General features: G+C 41.2%; 2 protein-coding genes across 2 annotated transcripts in view; both read left to right on the top strand.

Moving 5' to 3' along the window:
- The window catches only part of LOC124485960 (contactin-associated protein-like 5), a 46,963-nt gene extending 45,636 nt beyond the window's left edge, over positions 1–1,327 (top strand). Inside the window, exon 24 of the mRNA XM_047047870.1 lies at positions 136–1,327. Within this exon, the coding sequence (XP_046903826.1) occupies positions 136–338 (203 nt within the window). The 3' untranslated portion in view covers positions 339–1,327. The remainder of the gene's footprint in view (positions 1–135) is intronic.
- A 13,460-nt stretch (positions 1,328–14,787) lies between these two features.
- On the top strand, positions 14,788–17,447 carry LOC124485793 (insulin-like growth factor-binding protein complex acid labile subunit). Its single transcript, XM_047047603.1, has 4 exons — positions 14,788–14,966; positions 15,619–15,727; positions 15,830–15,900; positions 16,439–17,447. Exons 1-4 carry the CDS (start codon positions 14,788–14,790, stop codon positions 17,445–17,447), a joined length of 1,368 nt encoding a protein of 455 aa, XP_046903559.1.
- Positions 17,448–18,158: the final 711 nt, after the last annotated feature.

An 18,158-nucleotide genomic window follows, 5' to 3' on the forward strand; every position in this document is an offset into this window, starting at 1 on the left:
ACCTTGCATAAGTCAACTGCGTTGAAAGCGATGAGGTAGAGATATCTGCGGTAAATTAAAATAGATAATAGAAATGTGTTTGAATGCCTTTTTATCAACTAAGATGGCCGCCCCTGGCCCTTCCTTCCTCCTCAGGTGTGGTGACTGCAGTGGTCTTCATCACTCTGTGTGTGGTGGTGGTGATGAGTCGTTTCCTGTACCAGCAGCGCCAGGCCCAGAGGAGCACCAGCAGCATCAAGGAGAAGGAGCAGCAGCGGCACAGCCTGGAGACGGCCTACCGGACCGAGCTGCACCTCCACAACCCAGTCAGAGACAACATTAAGGAGTACTACATCTGACACGCAGAGACCAGTTGGTTCAACAGTGGACAAAGCTCTATTCTGTGTTTGTGTTGAGCGGTGGAGGAGTAGCTCCTGGAAGGGCTGGTGCCTCAGCCCAGCACTCTGGCCCTGGATGGGGGAGACTAGAGGGAGGTAGTCCTCTGCTCTGGCCTTGTAGGTAGGACACGTCACACTAGCTGAACATTAGTGACTGAATAATATGGTTGATGTACTGTAAATGTTGGTCACTGAGTATGAACTATTTTGGTACTCTGACCTCTGGAAGACAAGAGGAAGACGCAAGTGAAGTAGTGAGACAGAGGGCATGTAATGCCACACCACTGAATGTATCAAATCCTCTGATGACAGGATTGTTCCTGTAACAAACGCTAACCTGGAAATTCTTCAACTAACATTTCAGCAGCAGTATACTAGACGACACCTCCAAGAAGTGTACAAGTAGGTGAGACCTGTAACATATGCCAACAGCTCCTGCCTACTGAGTACTCTAGAAGTGACTGGCTGTGGGGGAATGGCAAAATGGGAGACGGGACCAATATTGCCTACTGTTAAAGAGTGCCTCTTTATATTGTTTTTTCCTCTTTATGTTCATCATTTTCTTTTTGGGGTGGATTAATGCAAATTCCATATTCCACTTACATGGATCAGGTTCAGTGTGGTTTAACTTTTTTGTAACCTGCAACATCAGATTGTAGATGGCGTCTCTATTGTACTGAGAAGCTTGATCATATCTGCCAGGTTCAAGCTATAGTTGAATAATTAGCTCCCATATCCATTGGATAAGTTACAGTTTCAGAAAAATTTGAAAGTTCACTTGAAAAGTGTCAATGTAACTTAAATGTGCTTGTACAATTTACATCAACATTCACAATTACTGAGTAACATTGAAACTATTTACATGAAACTGAACCTTAGATCATCGTTTGTTTCTGTTTACAAAAGTATTATCATATATCAAATGTATTTCTAAATTATTTGCAAAGCTGCCATTGATAAGGTATTGTATATTGTTTAGATGTCTATTTAATAATAAAGTAAGAATATTCTTAATGTGTTTCTATTGTGCTATTATATTTCTTTACTCAATACCAAAACAATATCCTGAGGTTCATGTCAACCTCAACTGCCTGCCATTGTTCATGCAAATATAACTTATACTGGACATTTGGTACAGTCCATTAGATATAGTTCAACAAGGTGTTAACCCATTGGAAAAAAATTGCTCACACAGAAAAAAATTACTTTGCCTTAAAGTATCGAACGATACGGTAGCAGTTTTAAAATGGAAAACTACGTTTTAGTTGCGTTAAATGGGCCCTGTTCTTCTTTTGACATTTTGCAAAACTCTGTCCTGGTCATCTGTGTGCTGTTTCCCCAAGAAGGACCCGGACCAACACTTCAACAGCCAATCAAAGTGCTCTTGTTTTCCAAGTTGATGTTCCAACTGGCCTTCCAAACAGTGATACTCCTCAAGATTCTCAAACTAACAGTCTTGCCTTTGGTGTCAGGGGTTGAGTTTATTTTACAGGAAATATTTTACTTGAGCAGTTTCTTCAGCCTGACGTCGCTAACCTGGCTCAGTTTCTTCTACTACATCAACATTGTTCCCAACACTGGCAAGTGTTTTGTCTGGATAAAGGAACACATCAAGATGGTGGTGTATGTCATTATGGGTCTGGAGAAGCTTTTCATGTTCACTTCTGAATGTATCTACATTACAAGTAAGTTCAGATTTAAGAAACAGCCTTTCAATTCCACAACTTTGAATGCAACCCTTGAATCAGGTTAAATCAATGAGTTATTCAGTGTTGGCACAACATTTATGATAATACAAGGTACATATCTCCTGGCATGTCTTGCGACCATGACGTATTCATGGAGCAGCACTGTAGTCTACCTGCGCAGACACATGAAGAGTATAGTGGAAAGCAGCAGCTCCTTCTCCCAGACGCAGCTGGAGGCTCAGATGAGGGTTGCTGTTCTAGGAATAGTAAAATCTGTGATGTACATCCACATTTGCCTCTAGACAATTTTCATTGTGTTCTGCTTCGATGAATCGTTTTACAAATACTTTGATCCGAATAATTACATTTATTTCACAATTTCCTCTCTGTTTGGTGCATGCAGTTCAATATGCCTGGGATATTCTCAGTCTGTCTTCAGAAAGAGGTTTGTCATGTTTTACAAGGGAATTTGGAGAAGAGTTCAGTCAAACCTCTAGTGTCTTCAGTAGTTCATTTGAGTTGACAGTAAACACTAGAATAATTTCCTTTGAGTTGTCAGTGTATGTGTATAGGAAGTACTTTGTTCCATCTACAACAGTAATGTTTAACATTTACAAGTATTTTCTAAGATAAAGACATTGAACATGCTGATCATTTAAACCTTTTGTTGTTCCTTTTGCAACAATGCTATCTTATATTACTTCTTAAAATTTTACTTTTTTAATTATTTGTAATTGCAAATTGTTTTTGTAGCTAAAAACAAACATGTCTGTTTAATAAAGTGATACAGTGAGATTTTCATTATGTGTCTCTAACATGTTATTATCAGTCAATGCCAGGTTGTTTGTTGCTCAATACCGCAAAGCATATTTTTTGGAAGGCTAATTTCAACCACAACTGCCTGCCTTTGTCCATGCAAATGAAACAAAACCTTTACATAAACAATGGACATTTGGTACAGTCCATTAGAGATAGTTCAACAAGGTGTTAACCCCTCTGGAAGAACATTTCTCAAACTGAACAATTAGTTTGCTTTGAAGAGTTTGTAAGAGGATGCAAAAGCTCCTTATTAAAGACGATTCTTAACTTGTGCTAGAAGTTTTTAAGAAAACTTTTTTGCTGAACTCTGTCCTGGTCATCTGTGTGCTGTTTCCCCAAGAAGGACCCGGACCAACACTTCAACAGCCAATCAAAGTACTCTTGTTTTCCAGGTTGATGTTCCAACTGGCCTACCAAACAATGATACTCCTTATGGTTCTCAAACGAAGTCTTGCCTTTGGTGTCAGGGGTTAAGTTTATTTGACGGGAAATATTTTACCTGAGCAGTTTCTTCAGCCACGTCAGTGGCTGATATCAGTGACCTGGCTCAGCTTCCATTAACAACAATGCTATCACATAATACTTATTTTAATTATTATTTAGTAATTATTTGTAAAATTGTATTTTACACCACTAATGTCTATTTAATAATTAAGAGTGATACTTGTCTGTGTTGCTTCTCTGTTTAATAATACAGTGAGACAGTGAGATTTTTAAGTGTTTCTAATATGTTATTTTAAGTCAAAGTCAGGTCATTTGTTACTCAATACCTCAAAGCATCATTTTTGGAAGGTTCATTTCAACCACACCTGTCTGCCTTTGTCGATGCAAATGAAACTAAACCTTTACATAAGCATTTGGTACAGTCCATTAAAGATAGTTCAACAAGGTGTTAACCCTTTGGAAGAAAATTTCTCACACAGAAGGAAGCACTTTGTCTTGAAGAGTTCAAAACAGTATCCAAAAGCTCCTTCTTAAAGAGAAAACTCAAAACATTTGAGACAGCCGTTGTCAAGATGGAAAACCTAGTTTTTGTTGCGTTAAATGGCCCTATTCTTAATTTGACAATTTGCTGAACTCAGTCATGGTCATGTAGAGCTGGAGGCTCAGATGAGGATGACGGTTCCAGGAATAGTAAAGTCTGTGACGTACATCCCCTTAATGCCTCTACTTTATAATTATGTTGTTTAATTTTCTATTAACTAAATGTTTCTAAATACTTGGTACCAAATGATAACTTTATCTATACACTTCATTTTCAGATTTGCCTATGCAGCTCAGTATGCCTGGGATATTAGTCTGTCTATAGTCTGTCTTCAGAAAGAGGTTTGTCATGAGTTTGAAAACATAATGTATAGATTTTCAAGATGTTCAACTCATCCTGGATTGCATAATGTATTGTATGCTATGGTTCGTTTTGGTTTATATAAAACCTTGTGTATTTAAAAAAAATCTGTACACTCGACTTGTCAACAATTACAGCCTTCCCTAAACCCCTAAAATAAAAGCTGCTTAATTGAATTTCAAACCTAAAATCTATTTGCAGGACAATGAAACGAGTTGACATTCATCACAAACTTTGTGAATATCTGGGTTTTCCTTCTCCACAGGGCAGTAAGACTGAATTCAATCAATGGTTGGCATTCATTATTATTTCATGCATTCATGGCTTCAGAAAAGCGATAAGCGGGGATTCTGTCATCTACAGCACGTTTAAAGGCTCTGTATCAAAAATCAATGGCACACATAACCTCAATTTCTTAATATGTTCACTTGTGTATGTTTTTGTGGTTTTGTGGTATATGATTGATTTTGTTTAACTGCCATGTTAAAATATGACCTTTGATCTTTGTACCCTAGTGGTATCCAGCTTTCATGGAATGATGAACAAAGGCGGTGGTTCACTTTTTCTAATGTTTGGGGTCACTCTAGTAAAGGTTTTTTGGTGGGTTTTCACTGCTGTTAAACATAGTGGTGGGACATGTTTACCCTGACACATAGTTAAAAGAAACATGGCCATGGTTTAAACATTGTTAAACACCATTGTACATCATCTTGAAAAGTATCCTGGCATCAAGACAGATTATTGTTTCGGAAAGGTAAAACGTGATTTAAATCATGTTGTGACAGCATGCTTAATTTATTCCACATAGTTAGGATTTACATTGAACATGGGGCAGTGCAACTTAATTCATTATGCAAATGCTGGAACAGCAGTCACAGAGCAACACACTCAGGATGTGATCAGAAAGACTGAGTTCTCTCGTGAGATGCTGTCCGTTCTTCAAGATGGAACTTCTTCTTTTTGTTGTTCTGAATGGTTCAACTTCCATTTTGGGCCTTCTGGTAAACCTCTTCTATATCTTATGCTTTCTGACCCAGAGTAGGGATGCAAAGCGAGCATTACGTCAACCTGTCAAGCTACTCTTTCTCATGATAATGGTGTACAGTATTTTGCTTCAACTCACACAGCTGGTCATAGTTGCACTAAAATTCTGGATGTGTTCCATCTTCATCCGTTTCGGTTTTCATTACACTCTCAGAATCTGTACAATGTCCTGCATGTCATCGTTCGTGTGGCTCAGTGTCTTCTACTACACCAAGATTGTACCCAACCAACGACCATTCTTCCTCTGGATAAGGAGGAACATCAAAACCCTTGTCTACTGTGGACTTCTTTGTAACAAGCTCTACTTTATACTGAAATGTGTTGTTGATACTACGAACTCGCTATCCATTTTAACGAACAATGACACTTTAAATAACATATGGAGTGTGGAAAAGCAGTGGACACGCAGTGCTCTCGCTATGATTTGGTGTCACATCTTTTACCTGATGTCATTCGCCGTGATGATGGCTGGATCATGGACAGCCACATTGGTGTACCTGTGCAAGCACATGAAGAACATGGAGGGAAGGTCCCTCAGTTCCCTGCACCAGAAGCAAATGAGGGTCACCATCACAGGGTTGATACAGACCATCTTATTTCTCTCCTGCGCCTCATGGCTGGTGATGATGCAGTTTGGCACCCTGATGAACTTTATGGATATCGGACAATTTGATTCTGCAAACACAGGCATTTCTTTTTATGTCTTGATCATGAGTGTTAACGTGGGGTTGAGTCAGTCTCTCTTCAGGCAGATGGCGTCCAGCATTCTGAGCAAGGTGAAAGCAGCTTTGAGATTTTCTTAGTTGTTTTAAAGGACAAAGTATACTCTTCATTAACACTAGTAGAAAGTAAACGTGTGCTTTTTTTCCAGAATGAAATTATGTTTAAATGTAGTTTGATATGTTCACAGCCTGAAGTAGATTGTAGATGGAAAATAATTTTGAAATTGCCATTTAAAGTTAATTAAGTGTTCTTTAAATGCATTTACAGTTTGTTTATTTACATTTTCTTTTCATAAAAATTAACACAAAGGCAAGAAGTCTTCAACATTGGCTCTCTGATTGTTTATGTAGTTCTTCAATTCATTGTGGAAAAAAAAGTCTCATTGGGAGATATACATCATACAGTCTAAGACTATGTTTTAGTTTATACTCTATATGCTGTCTGTCCACTGAGCCATACCCACCCCAGAAACAGAATGCATTCACACACACGCAGACATTACACACACATCCTTTCTATAGATGTATTCAATAGACCAGCGAAAAAAGTGATTAGAAATGCTTCCTCTGCTTATTCATCAGATTCAGCACTTTATATAATGACATCAGGGCCACTCACAGACACTTTTCAACCTGCTCTTTTATAATGCATTAGAAAAGTCTACTTTTACTTATGGGGGAAGTTTTGCAAAACAACCAATTAATGAGCTACATGCAAGCTCCAAACAACCTCAGAGAAGAGATAAAAAGGAGGGGAGAGGAGAGAGGAGGGAAAAGGGAGGTGAGGGGAGGGGGATGGAAAGAGGAGGGAGGAGAGAGAAGGGAGGATAGAGGAGGGAGGAGAAAAGAGGGAAGATAGAGGAGGGAGGAGAGAGGAGGGAGGAGAGAGAAGGGAGGAGAGAGGAGGGTGGAGAGAAAAGGGAGGAGAGTCGAGAGTGGAGAGGGAAGGGAGGAGAGATAAGGGAGGAGAGAGGAGGGAGGAGAGAGGAGGGAGGTCAGAGGAGGGAGGAAAGAGGAGGGAGGTGAGAGGACGGAGGAGAGATGTCATAAATGACTAAATGAGATGTAAAAATGTGTGATCACAACAATTGTATTGTTGTTGTTTGACACTATGTTCTCTGAAACAGTAATGTATAGATAACTAAACATTTCCAAAATAGTTTTGGGTTATCACAAATACAGTAAATTACTTGTTTTATAATAATATATAGTACATCAATGGATGTCATTGATACAGGACCAGATTTCATCTTTCTCTGTGTATTTTATTTGGCCTTGAATCTGTAGTTGTGCGTGCGAAGTTGCGGAGGAGAGACTTGTATTCTCCCTAAATTAGAGAGAAAAAATACTTGTTTTTCCCCTCAGAGAGATGAGTAGAAAGGGGACACCACACTAAGGAGAGCAAGGCAGCCACACAGAGCTGCACAGAGCTTTGGAAATCTCTAGACTATCGGAACTGCTATTAACTGTATTGTCATTAAGGAAGATCCTAAGGGAAAATGTCAGTAGTCTCTCCCAGCGTGGGTTTGTGTTACTGTGTAGATTCATCATGGGCTGCCCCCATATACAATGGACACGTTTCCTTGGGAAGAATACAGTGAATTACTTATCAAAAGGAACATTGTTGAGATCTCAATGTGGGATCAATTTACATGTAAAAACGTTGCACTCCACACTTTCACTAAAGTGTAGAAATTGCTGGAAAAGTTTTGAATAATGCATAAATGTGCACTCACACACATGTTTTATTCATACTCTATATATAACTTGTTGTAGCACAATATCAAAATGGCACCATAGAAGGATTGATTAAGTAGGGCATTTAAGAAAGAAAAAAGTTAAAATCCATGAAAACAAACCAGATGTGTTAACTCTAACCAATATCAGTTGATGGCTGTGAACAGTCTGTTTCTGACACCAATCAGAAACTTGAGAACTTATACCAGAGTTCACATGTACGGGAGCAGCGTGTACTTCACACAGGAGAACAATCACAGATGAAGAAACAGGATTACATTTATTTGTTTCTCATTATCACTCGCACACTCACACACACTCATATGTTCACACACATGCAATCACACACATGGGCATCAACTCAATGTTCGTAATGGTTGTAATTACAACTATAAACATCAAATATAATCAGCATCTCCTAAGGGGGAAAGACTAATGGATTTGGTTTAAATAATTGACCTCAGATAGATTATTTGGGGAGGGTTGCATTTATGTTTGAATGATTGATTGTGTATGTGTGTGTGTGGTGTGTGCTAGCATGAATATGTGTGTCTGCATGTAAATATGTCTGTGTACGAGCGGATATGTGTGTGTGTGTTGATATTTGTCAGGGCCTGCCTTGCTTTTGGAATAGGACTGTGTTCTCAGTAATCACAATATCAAGCTAACTCTCTACAGGAACCATCACCGGAACACACTGAACCGTACAGCGGTAATGGGATATTCTTGTCCAATCAAAAACATGTATGCTTCTGTCTTTAACATATGATGACAGTGCTTAGTACAGAACTACTGAAAATGTGCTGACATCCCTGTCTCGGCTAGTTTGAAAAAAAAGAAGAAAAAAAAAGGGAGGGTAGCTCTCTTGACTGTGGTGCTAAAAAACGAAATCCACAGAGAGTACTTATTTATTACGCGGTGGAGTTTTATGCACATATTAAATGGGTCACTTCAACAACCCAGGAATTACTTCCCCATTTCCATTCTGTATAAGTTAGATTTACATGTGTCTGTCACTGATGCCAAAGGTATTTCTTCTTCTTTTTTCTTTTATGGGAGTAGGGTCTAATTGTTTTTCACTTTGGTGTTTTAAACTTGCATCTGATTTGAGCTGGTCGCCATTAAAGCAGGGAAATTGCAGGGCTATTCATCAAGTTGAAGCTCCGACTCATTGCATTGTTTATCATTTTCAACAGGTTCATTTGATTTGGAATAAAAAAAGGCATATACTAGGGCTGGGAAGACCCTCAACCACATAGCAGTAGGAAAGTAATTATAGCTTGGGTCATAATTTCATATTCAGTCTGGTGTCAGGATTGTATATAAATGTCCTTATAGAGTCCTCAAAGAGGAGGTGAGTGGTTCATGGTAAAGTAATGTATATGTTACTGTGATGCATGTTGGATGTTGAGTGAGATCTTGTAGTGTGTGTGTTTGTGTCTGTGTGTGTGCTGCTGTGTGTGTGTGTGTGTGTGTGTGTGCATGTGTGTGTGTGGGGTGGGGGAGGGGTGGGGAGGGAGTGCAGGGGAAGAGGAGAGAGACAAAAGCTTTCATCAAATTATTTTAAAACCTCAGAAGTCACAGTCAGTAGCTCACTAAGAAAAATCTATTTAAAAGCAATATGGCTTTACAGTGCTTTACGTGACCTACTTATATTTTAATATTAAATGTGTGTTTTGCTTCTGAGGTAAACAAAGCTGGACCAATGAGTTATTGCTCCTGTGATGGATTTTTATGTAAATCAAAGGTCATGTTTCAGATGGAGGAGCTCTCTGATGCCATGCCATCAAAATGAAGTGCTTTTATCAACACAGTCTGAAAAGACCTCAACACTACCAGTTCCCCATCCACAATAGAGGCCCTCCCTTGCAATACATGTGACAGTGTGATGTGCCAGTGTGGTGTGTGTCCTCACCACAGGGGTGCACATCAGGTAGTACAATTTCCCGGTATTTTTAGCCATGGAGGCCAGCCCTAAGCCAGGGGAGCAATAAGCCCCTTAGCACCGTGGCACCTTTTCTAAAGTGTGAAGGGAAATAGCAGGAGACATGACACATCTGGAATGGGACTTTAAGTTCTTGTGTAGGAGACGTGCTGATGATATCTATAGTGCTTTGTAAAAGTCTGAGACACCAAAGATCGTTTGCATGAAAGTTGTTCTGGAATTCTTTTTGTCTTTTGTGTCTGTAGAAAGGAGCAATGTTAGATTCATTTAGTTGGAGGCTTTTTGTTTCATTATTTCCTGAAGCATTTTTATTTTATATTGTGAATGATAAGCGTCTGACCTATGTATTCCACTCCTGAGACCACTAAGAATTGGACTGTATGCAATACTATGGTGTATTTTTCTCTATTTGATTTTGTCTTATTGATCGCTTCACAGACACATTTTCCGCAGTAATGTCCAATACATTAGTTTGACAATGTGTTCTTTTGCGCATTTATGGACATCCACAGAACAAAATGAGTGATGTATCAGTGTTGCTGTTCCTGATGAGACGTGGTGATGGATATCATGCAAGATTTTATTCTTCATCGATTTACCATACTTTGTATTTGGCATGTTCCATTTGCTGACACACAGTCAAAGCAAACACATGAGGGTCTTATTTTCATCAGGCTTTGATTCACAGAATTAGGTATCAGCGTGGCAGATTGCCACACCTATGTTGAACCATGTCACAAAGAGACTGCCAAGCCCTGTAAGGTTCTCAAAGACAGCTACAACAGATTGTGTGGCTCTGTTTGCTTGTAGGGGACGGCAGGAAGAGAATGCAAGACAGACAAAGGAAGGAATTTGGACATCACAGTACATTGAAGAGGAGGGAAACTGGCACCAGAAGGGTTAAACGTTTGACATTTACATCGTAACATAAAATTTGTATTCATTTACCAGACTTTTATTCACAGCAACGTACAAATGGTGCATAAAATAAGTACAACAGGATAATCAAGGGACCAAAGAACACTTTTTAATGACAGAATGGCTGTGATGTGTGATAGCTGAAAGGTTACACCCACCAGAAAGCAACTCCACGACCTGCGTGCTGATGGCAGTCTCTCTGAACGGCGAGAGAGACAGGGTGTGGGGGTGGTTAACCACTCGACATGTTCTTCTTTGCAAATGAAGCACTTGTCATTTCAATTCGTATCACAAACAGGGTAGCCTACATCTGGACTGTGGGTATTTATAAAAATTCCCAAGCCTGGTACCATATTACCCTGCTGATGTTACTGTTCACATGCTACTAGTGTAAAATAAGTCTGGAAGTGAATTGCAGCTGTATTTCATGATATATCTAGCTAACTGTTTCATGCAGTGGGTACTGAATGAGAACAGTAGTTTTGCTGAAATATCATTAATTGTACTTATAAAGGGAAGATACAGTGGACTGCACAGCGAGTACCGTGTGAAACAATTCAACTTCAATAGCACATATTCAGAAGGTTATTTCAGTTGATAAGTAGTGTGTAATCCATACCTGTGTGTAACCCAGTAGATCACTGACTTCACTTTTAGGCCAGCCAGCAGTGCTGCTTTTTAACAAAAGGCCAGGCATTGGTTGTATTCAGTCTATATGGCTATGCAGCTCCTCTCCTCTGAGCATGGACACTTCAGATGCTGTTTTACCGTTTCCCTTGAAAGTCCTTGGTGACACAATGAGGAGATGACTTCAGATGGCGCAACACTGAAGAGCGTAGATGAGAGGAAATGAAAAATCCACCCACCGACCCAATTACAAGAAGAAAAAGACTGTTTATCGGTCGTTCATCTCACGCTGTTATTGCACCATGAGCACAAGGGGAGCTAATAACAGCGGGGAGAGTTACAAGGTAAAAGATAAGAAAATAACTTGGAAATTACATTTGCCACATGCAATCATTCATATCAGTCAGAAGATAATGAGAGAAAGTTCCCTTCCTTCTGTCACGTTGTCATCCAGATTGATCAAGAAGTTATGAATGCAAATGTGGACTGTATGCTTAGATTGCTATGTGCATAATTAAGGATAGATTGCTAAGATGTTTTACAAGAGCATATGTCACTGCTGTATGATCTCCTGCAATCTGAGCCTCAGAAATCCAATTCAAAAGGCCACACGTACTTTAAAGTTTAAACTTTTTACTTCTCAAATGAAGTTGAATTCAGGATAAGTACATAAATTACAATCAAAAAGGCTTTTCCTGGAATGATACTCTCTCACAGTAGAATCACAGAGAGAGCATGGAAAAGATTTGTTGTCACACATCACTATTCTGCCATGAACACACCGAACTGTATTGATTATTCATCCTTTGTAATGTGAGTCGGAAAAGCAGCATGTCACAATGCCCTAAATTCAGAGAGAGAACATTATATAAGTCAGTGGAGGGCTTCTGTTTCTCTTCTGGGTGTCTTCAATGCAATGTTTTACACAAAGGAACTGCGTGGAAGGAACGCAGGCCGTCATCCCTTTCTACTGACGGAAGAGTCCTAACCTCTGGCTTGGTGTGCTCTGCAGAGCACCCAGGGTCCTGGTCCCCTCCACCTCCTGCCTGCCACATACACACAGGGAAGGCTAAAACAACAGGGACTAATGCACAGGAGACACAGAAAGAGGAGGGGGGAGGGCAGAAGGAGAGAGAGGAAGGGAGAGAGAGAAGGAGCATTCGGACAAGGGACAGGGAGAGAAAGAGAGAGAAAGAGAGACAGAGAGAAAGAGTGAAAGAGAGAAAGAGAGAAAGAGAGATTGGTGGTGAGATAGGGAGAAAGGGGAGAGGGAGAGGGATAGAAAGGTGTTGTAATTCTAAATCATTTATGCTTCTGTTTCCCTAGCCTTGACACCGGGGCATGCACAGATGCACATCCTAAATCATTGATTGCATGGAAAGTAGACTTGAATGGTAAATAAATGGGTCCCATAAAACCTTGCAAGGATGGATATTGAGATGATATCTGCTGCTTTTTTATTTATTCGAAAAGTCCGGGAGCATCCCTCTGAGCCAAGGACAGAGAGATCCTCAGGAATCCCTCCACCTCTCAGGCCCTGCTCACAACCACCTCTATCTGATTAAAGGGTTAGGGTAACACACAGCTCTTCGCTTTTATCTCCTTGAGTATCGATGCTGCTTGGGCTTGTCTTACCAGTTCCTGGCCTGCTTATTGATGTCCATTTCCCTCCCTAACACTGACTTTCAACATGAGTGCACGACTCCACAGCGAGCATTCCTCAGGCTCTTTAGAAGGAGGGCAAAACAACACCGCCGCCGCTGTCTGAAAAGTTATTTAGCCAAACTCTGATCGCCTCCGAACTTCTCCTCTCGGCTGTGACGGATCCCAGAGCAGGGCCAGAAGGCGACAATCTTGCAGGAAACTGTTTCATTAGATGTCCAGAGCTCAGCTGAAACTTGATCTGGCCGGCAAACTGTGACATGTGTAATAGAAAGCAGACTGGCAGGGGACTGGGGAGCATGGGGGACCATGGCACTCACACATCACAGGCCAGCCTCAAGCATGGCTAGGATGACAGGTTATCAATAACCCTATTATATGAGCTGTCAGCGACCATGACAGAGGGCACAGACACCATGTCACACAGCAACTACAAAAACACGCGTCAAATTCACACTTACACATTTTTTGCTTGCTTTGCTTGGTCTTTCCATGGCCAAAAGTGATGGTGGGTGTGGTGTTGAAACCTTAGTTTTCCATGACTTGGCTATAGTCATGTCCCCTATGAAGAACTGGAGTGCTGCATTCAGTAAAAACAGCACTTGGATGTAGCTTTCTTCTTGGTCTATCTGACATAACAAACTGGATCATACCTTTGGTAAATCGAATAGCACACATGATTGTGATGTTACATAGGCAATACATTATAGACAACAAACATATTATAAGGCACATTTTCTGAAACGTAATAATGGTCAAATAAAAGGAAAGAGAGTTCGCAAGCGAAATAAGTATTATAAGTATTAGCAAGCCACATCGTCAAGTGATCCCTCCTTTGTGTGTCTGTAAAAACACTTGTCTGCCGCCACTAAGTATAAAATCTGCATCCGTGGTTCGAAGACGGGTAATTCTCACACAGGCTGACACACTGGCACCAGGAACAGCTTTCAAGATGTCACACTAGGCTTAATACAGTCCACGTCACTTTCACTTAGCTGGGTATTTTCACGTAGCAACACTGCCACCAACTGGCAGCGGTGGTGCAGACTGCGAAAGCAACATCATACATCGCAAACAGGGCTTTCAAGTCGTAAGTATATATTTGGAGTATACATTTATACTCCAAAGAATGCTACAGGTCACAACCCTGAATGTCAGGAATACTGGGGACATAACAGTTACTGAAACTATACTAACCAAGAGGATGTTAGAGGGCTAGTAATGACTGAGTTCTACCCATATGGCCATGAAACTGCAGAAACGGAAGTCTATACAATGTGGGAGTGTACAACAGCAAGAGCGACTTGGGGGATATTCCAACCTCTAATTAACAGTCTTTCAGGAACCCAGATAACAACGGCACAAGGAATTATCTATGGACCACCGAAAGGCCTTAACTACGCCAGCACAAGAAAATGACTGGATGATCATTAACATAATAAGTACTCTGGAGTGTTCGGAATATGATCTTGGCACCCTGTAACCTTTCAATGGTTTACCTTGATTGTGAGGTAACTGATGGACTATTTTAGCTTTGTAGCCCCACTAAAGAGAGATCCTTTATAGAAAACTAAAACATTGTGTTTAATATAATTATATATTTATATATATTATAATTTGTGCTAAATGTGTATTATGATTACGTAATGAAATGATATGTTAACCCCAAATCTGTGGAAACCTTACACCAAACTTCCAAAAAAACTTTAGAGCCCTGATCACGAACACAACGCTTGAAAGAATTTTATGTAAAATACTAATGCAGGCGTAAACTGGAGGTGTGTTCAAATCAGTCACAGGTTAATCCTGTCTACGCTGTTTGCTTCCTGCCATTCACAGGAGAACCCGTGATCTGAGGTGTCCTCCCTCGCCAGTTTGATATTCCACACACTCATCTGCTCCCATGGCGGCTGTCTGCTCGCCCTCACAGCCACTGAGTAATGAACCTCTTCTAAGGTCATGTTTCCCCAGCCTGATGACTGTTGGGCTGTGGGGCCATGGAGAGCACATTTTTATGGAGCATCTAGTCTCAGACTGCCTCACCTCTGACCCCGGGCACAAGCTGGATAGTCTTAGGGACCTGTGACACTTTAACTGATTAGCTGCGTGTTTGGTGATGGCTGTGATCGGGTGGGCCACTACTCTGAAGTGACCTCGGGATGAATATGACCCAAATATAAATATGAATATGACCACTGAAGTTCTGTATCAGAAACATGTAGTGATTTTGTATGTGTGGAGTGGGAGATACATTGTTTATTGTTTATAATTTTTTAGATTGTCTCCAGTTTAGTTTAGGTATTGGTATTTGTTGGTGTTTTATGTCTGTTTCTTTGTATATAGCGCCCATTAAGTAGAATATACATAATTACATGGAAGGACAACATTTTTAGGATACAGTATGTATATATAAACATGTATTTGTTTCTGAATTGTCATGTTTTTTTGTGACATTCTTTATACTTCAGTAAAAAAAAATATGTTAGGAAGAAATACAGCCTGATGTGAAATTATTAATTGGGCCATTTCAAATGATTGGTTGTGAACTGTGTGTAACTGTGTGTTAACTGTTTTGGAAAAGATGATTGTGTTTTCTTCCTCTGTTCTTCCTCTCCATTATTTCATGAGATTGAATAAACAAATGAACCAAACTAAAAGTGTTGTTCCAGGATGTGGGGGCAGAGTTTCAGCATGGTGGTGATGTTTCCAGTCTCCTTGGGTGCAGTGTTCCCAGGTGGGAACTGGCCTCCTTCCTGGCATCTCATGAATTATTCACAGCACCATTGTCTGGGTGGCCCTCACCTGTTGACAGGTCCACTGGAGAGGTGGTAGTGGTGGTGGTGGTGGGGGGCGGGGGGGCAGCGACCCCTTTACAACATGTGACAAGTGTCTGGCTTCACCTGTCTGGTCTGTCTGTGTGCGTGTGTGTGTGTGTGTGTCAGCAGTCTACCCTCAGTGCAGACAGCTGCTGGCACAAAGACCTTCAACGTGGGCTGAAACTGGTAGTTTATCACAGGTAAGGGTATCATAGCTTCTGTCTCTTTACTTTTTAAGGAAAGATAAAGTCATATCATAGTGTGTTTTTATTGTGCTGTTTGGTGTCTTTCTCAACAATCACCAACTCCATTATTCAGTTCTGTACGCAGTCTGTGAGCAGATGCTTGGCTCAGAACTGTGAATAACAGTTTTAACAAACAAAAAAAAGTTTTGGTATTGTACTCTCATTGCATACAATGCCTATCATTTGTTTATTTTTACAAAATACCTAAATAAGACTTTCACATACAAATGCACGGACTGTTTATACAGCAGTAAGAAACTGAAACATTGATTTATGATCATAAAGTTGTAAATGTATACATTGATGGATTGTAACCAGAATCTTTGTCTAGGTTCAGACCTGCCCATAATGCTGTAAGGTGAACTGAATGTATTAAATAATTCACTATACAGATGCTCACATTAAACCCTTATTTTCTTCCTGTCGTCAGGGTCATGATGACATCCCCCTGTCTTTTTTTCCTCATCCACTACACTAGTGTTTTTCTGTTCAGGATAGTGGGGGCTTGCTATAAAGGATGTGACTGTCTCTCCGATATCAAATACATCAACTGCTCTTCTGGGAATTTCACCACTCTGGTCAGCAACATCGCCCGCAACACAGAGTACCTGGACCTGTCCAGAAACCTGCTGACAGTGCTGCCGCTAGACTCCCTGGGACGACTGTGGAGGCTGCGGGTGCTGCTGCTGAGAGAAAACAACATCAGCCTGGTTTCAGATGGGGCTTTCTCTCACCTGCTGGGCCTCCGCAGGCTGGACCTGAGCCACAACCGGCTCTCTACCCTGGGCGAGGGCTTCTCCACAGGGTTGGGCACCCTCATGGAACTCCTACTTAGCCACAACTCTCTCACCGTCCTGGAGAGCGGCAGCTTCCAGAACTTGGACAACCTTCAGAAGCTGGACCTCAGCGCCAACCTCATCCATCTGGTGTATCCCAGGGCTCTGGGCAGCATGACTGCTCTGCGGCGCCTCCATCTGGAAGGGAACCGCCTGGCCAGCCTGGGTCCCGACCTGTTCTCCACCCTGCGCTCCCTGGAGGTACTGGGCCTGCGGGGGAACCAGGTGAGCTCCACTGAGGCGGGGGTCTTCACCCCTCTCTCCCGCCTGGCTCTGTTGGACCTGGGCCACAACCGCCTCAGCACACTGGGATTCCGGACCCTGCTGAGCATCCGCACTGCCAGCCTCCATGTCCTGCTGGAGGGGAACCCCTGGCACTGCGACTGCGACCTTCAGCGAGTCTTCAGTAAGCTGAACGCAGTCCATCGCCTCTTCCTGGACGACCTCGGGGCTCTGCGGTGCAGCGACCCGCCAGAGCTGAGGGGCAGGTCCATGGGCGACGTGGAGGCGGAGCTCTGTGTGGGTGAGACGGTGACCGTGCTCATCCTGACTATTACCGTGGTGATCACCGTGGTGGCGGCCATTATCATGGCAGAGAAGAACAAGAAGAACAGTAAGGAGTGGACGGAGGAGAGCGTGGGACTGGAGGCCTACTGCGACAACTAGGCCTGCGGCAGGCTGATGAGGAAGAGGAGAGAGATACCATGGAAATGCAAATTGTATTCTATATGTAAGAGAAGTGTATTTTATGTTATATATTATATTCTGTATATTACATACTGTATATTACATATTGTAATATTGATATTGTTATATCATACAGCTTTTACAGTTAGAACAAAATTCTTCCAGATTGTGTTTGTGTTATTGGAATCACTAAAGACTCTTATTTCTCAACAAGATTTGGTGGACTTTGTTATAAAGCTTCTGTAACTATTGGAAATGTCTTCCGCCAATTTAATACAATAAATGAAAAGGGCCAAAGGCAGACCTTCCTGCAGTAAGGCTTTGTTGGCATGGCTGACATTATGGGTTAAAGAGTGTGTCCTTGTGAAACAATCATAAAAAGTAGCCAACAATAGAAAAATTGAGCAGTTTGAAAACGTTGTGCTGGGACTGACTGGCAAAATACAGCCATGCATATTTCATAGCTCCACCTTTCACCTCAGGCATACAAAAGGGAAGGTTAGATGAAGCTATTTTCAATGTGCAGCGGTTGTCAGTCTTAGAAATTGCTTTGGGGTAAAAACCCTTTTGGTTCAGAAAAGAACTGCACAGCAGCCTGCTGCTGTTTAATTTACATCCAGGTTTTGATATTTATATCTATATATATACATACAGTTTTACTAACCATGAATGTATGATGAATTATGAAAG

Source organism: Hypomesus transpacificus, chromosome 23 (genome assembly GCF_021917145.1).
Source record: "Hypomesus transpacificus isolate Combined female chromosome 23, fHypTra1, whole genome shotgun sequence".
Taxonomy (NCBI): Eukaryota; Metazoa; Chordata; class Actinopteri; order Osmeriformes; family Osmeridae; genus Hypomesus; species Hypomesus transpacificus.

Excerpts from the sequence above, each read along its gene's own strand:
- LOC124485793 (XM_047047603.1), top strand. The coding sequence starts at position 14,788 with ATGGCGGCTGTCTGCTCGCCCTCACAGCCACTGAGTAATGAACCTCTT. Across the intron at positions 15,728-15,829 it reads AGGTGGTAGTGGTGGTGGTG|TCTACCCTCAGTGCAGACAG; the intron begins GTGGGGGGCGGG and ends GTGTGTCAGCAG. Across the intron at positions 15,901-16,438 it reads AAACTGGTAGTTTATCACAG|GATAGTGGGGGCTTGCTATA; the intron begins GTAAGGGTATCA and ends TTTTCTGTTCAG.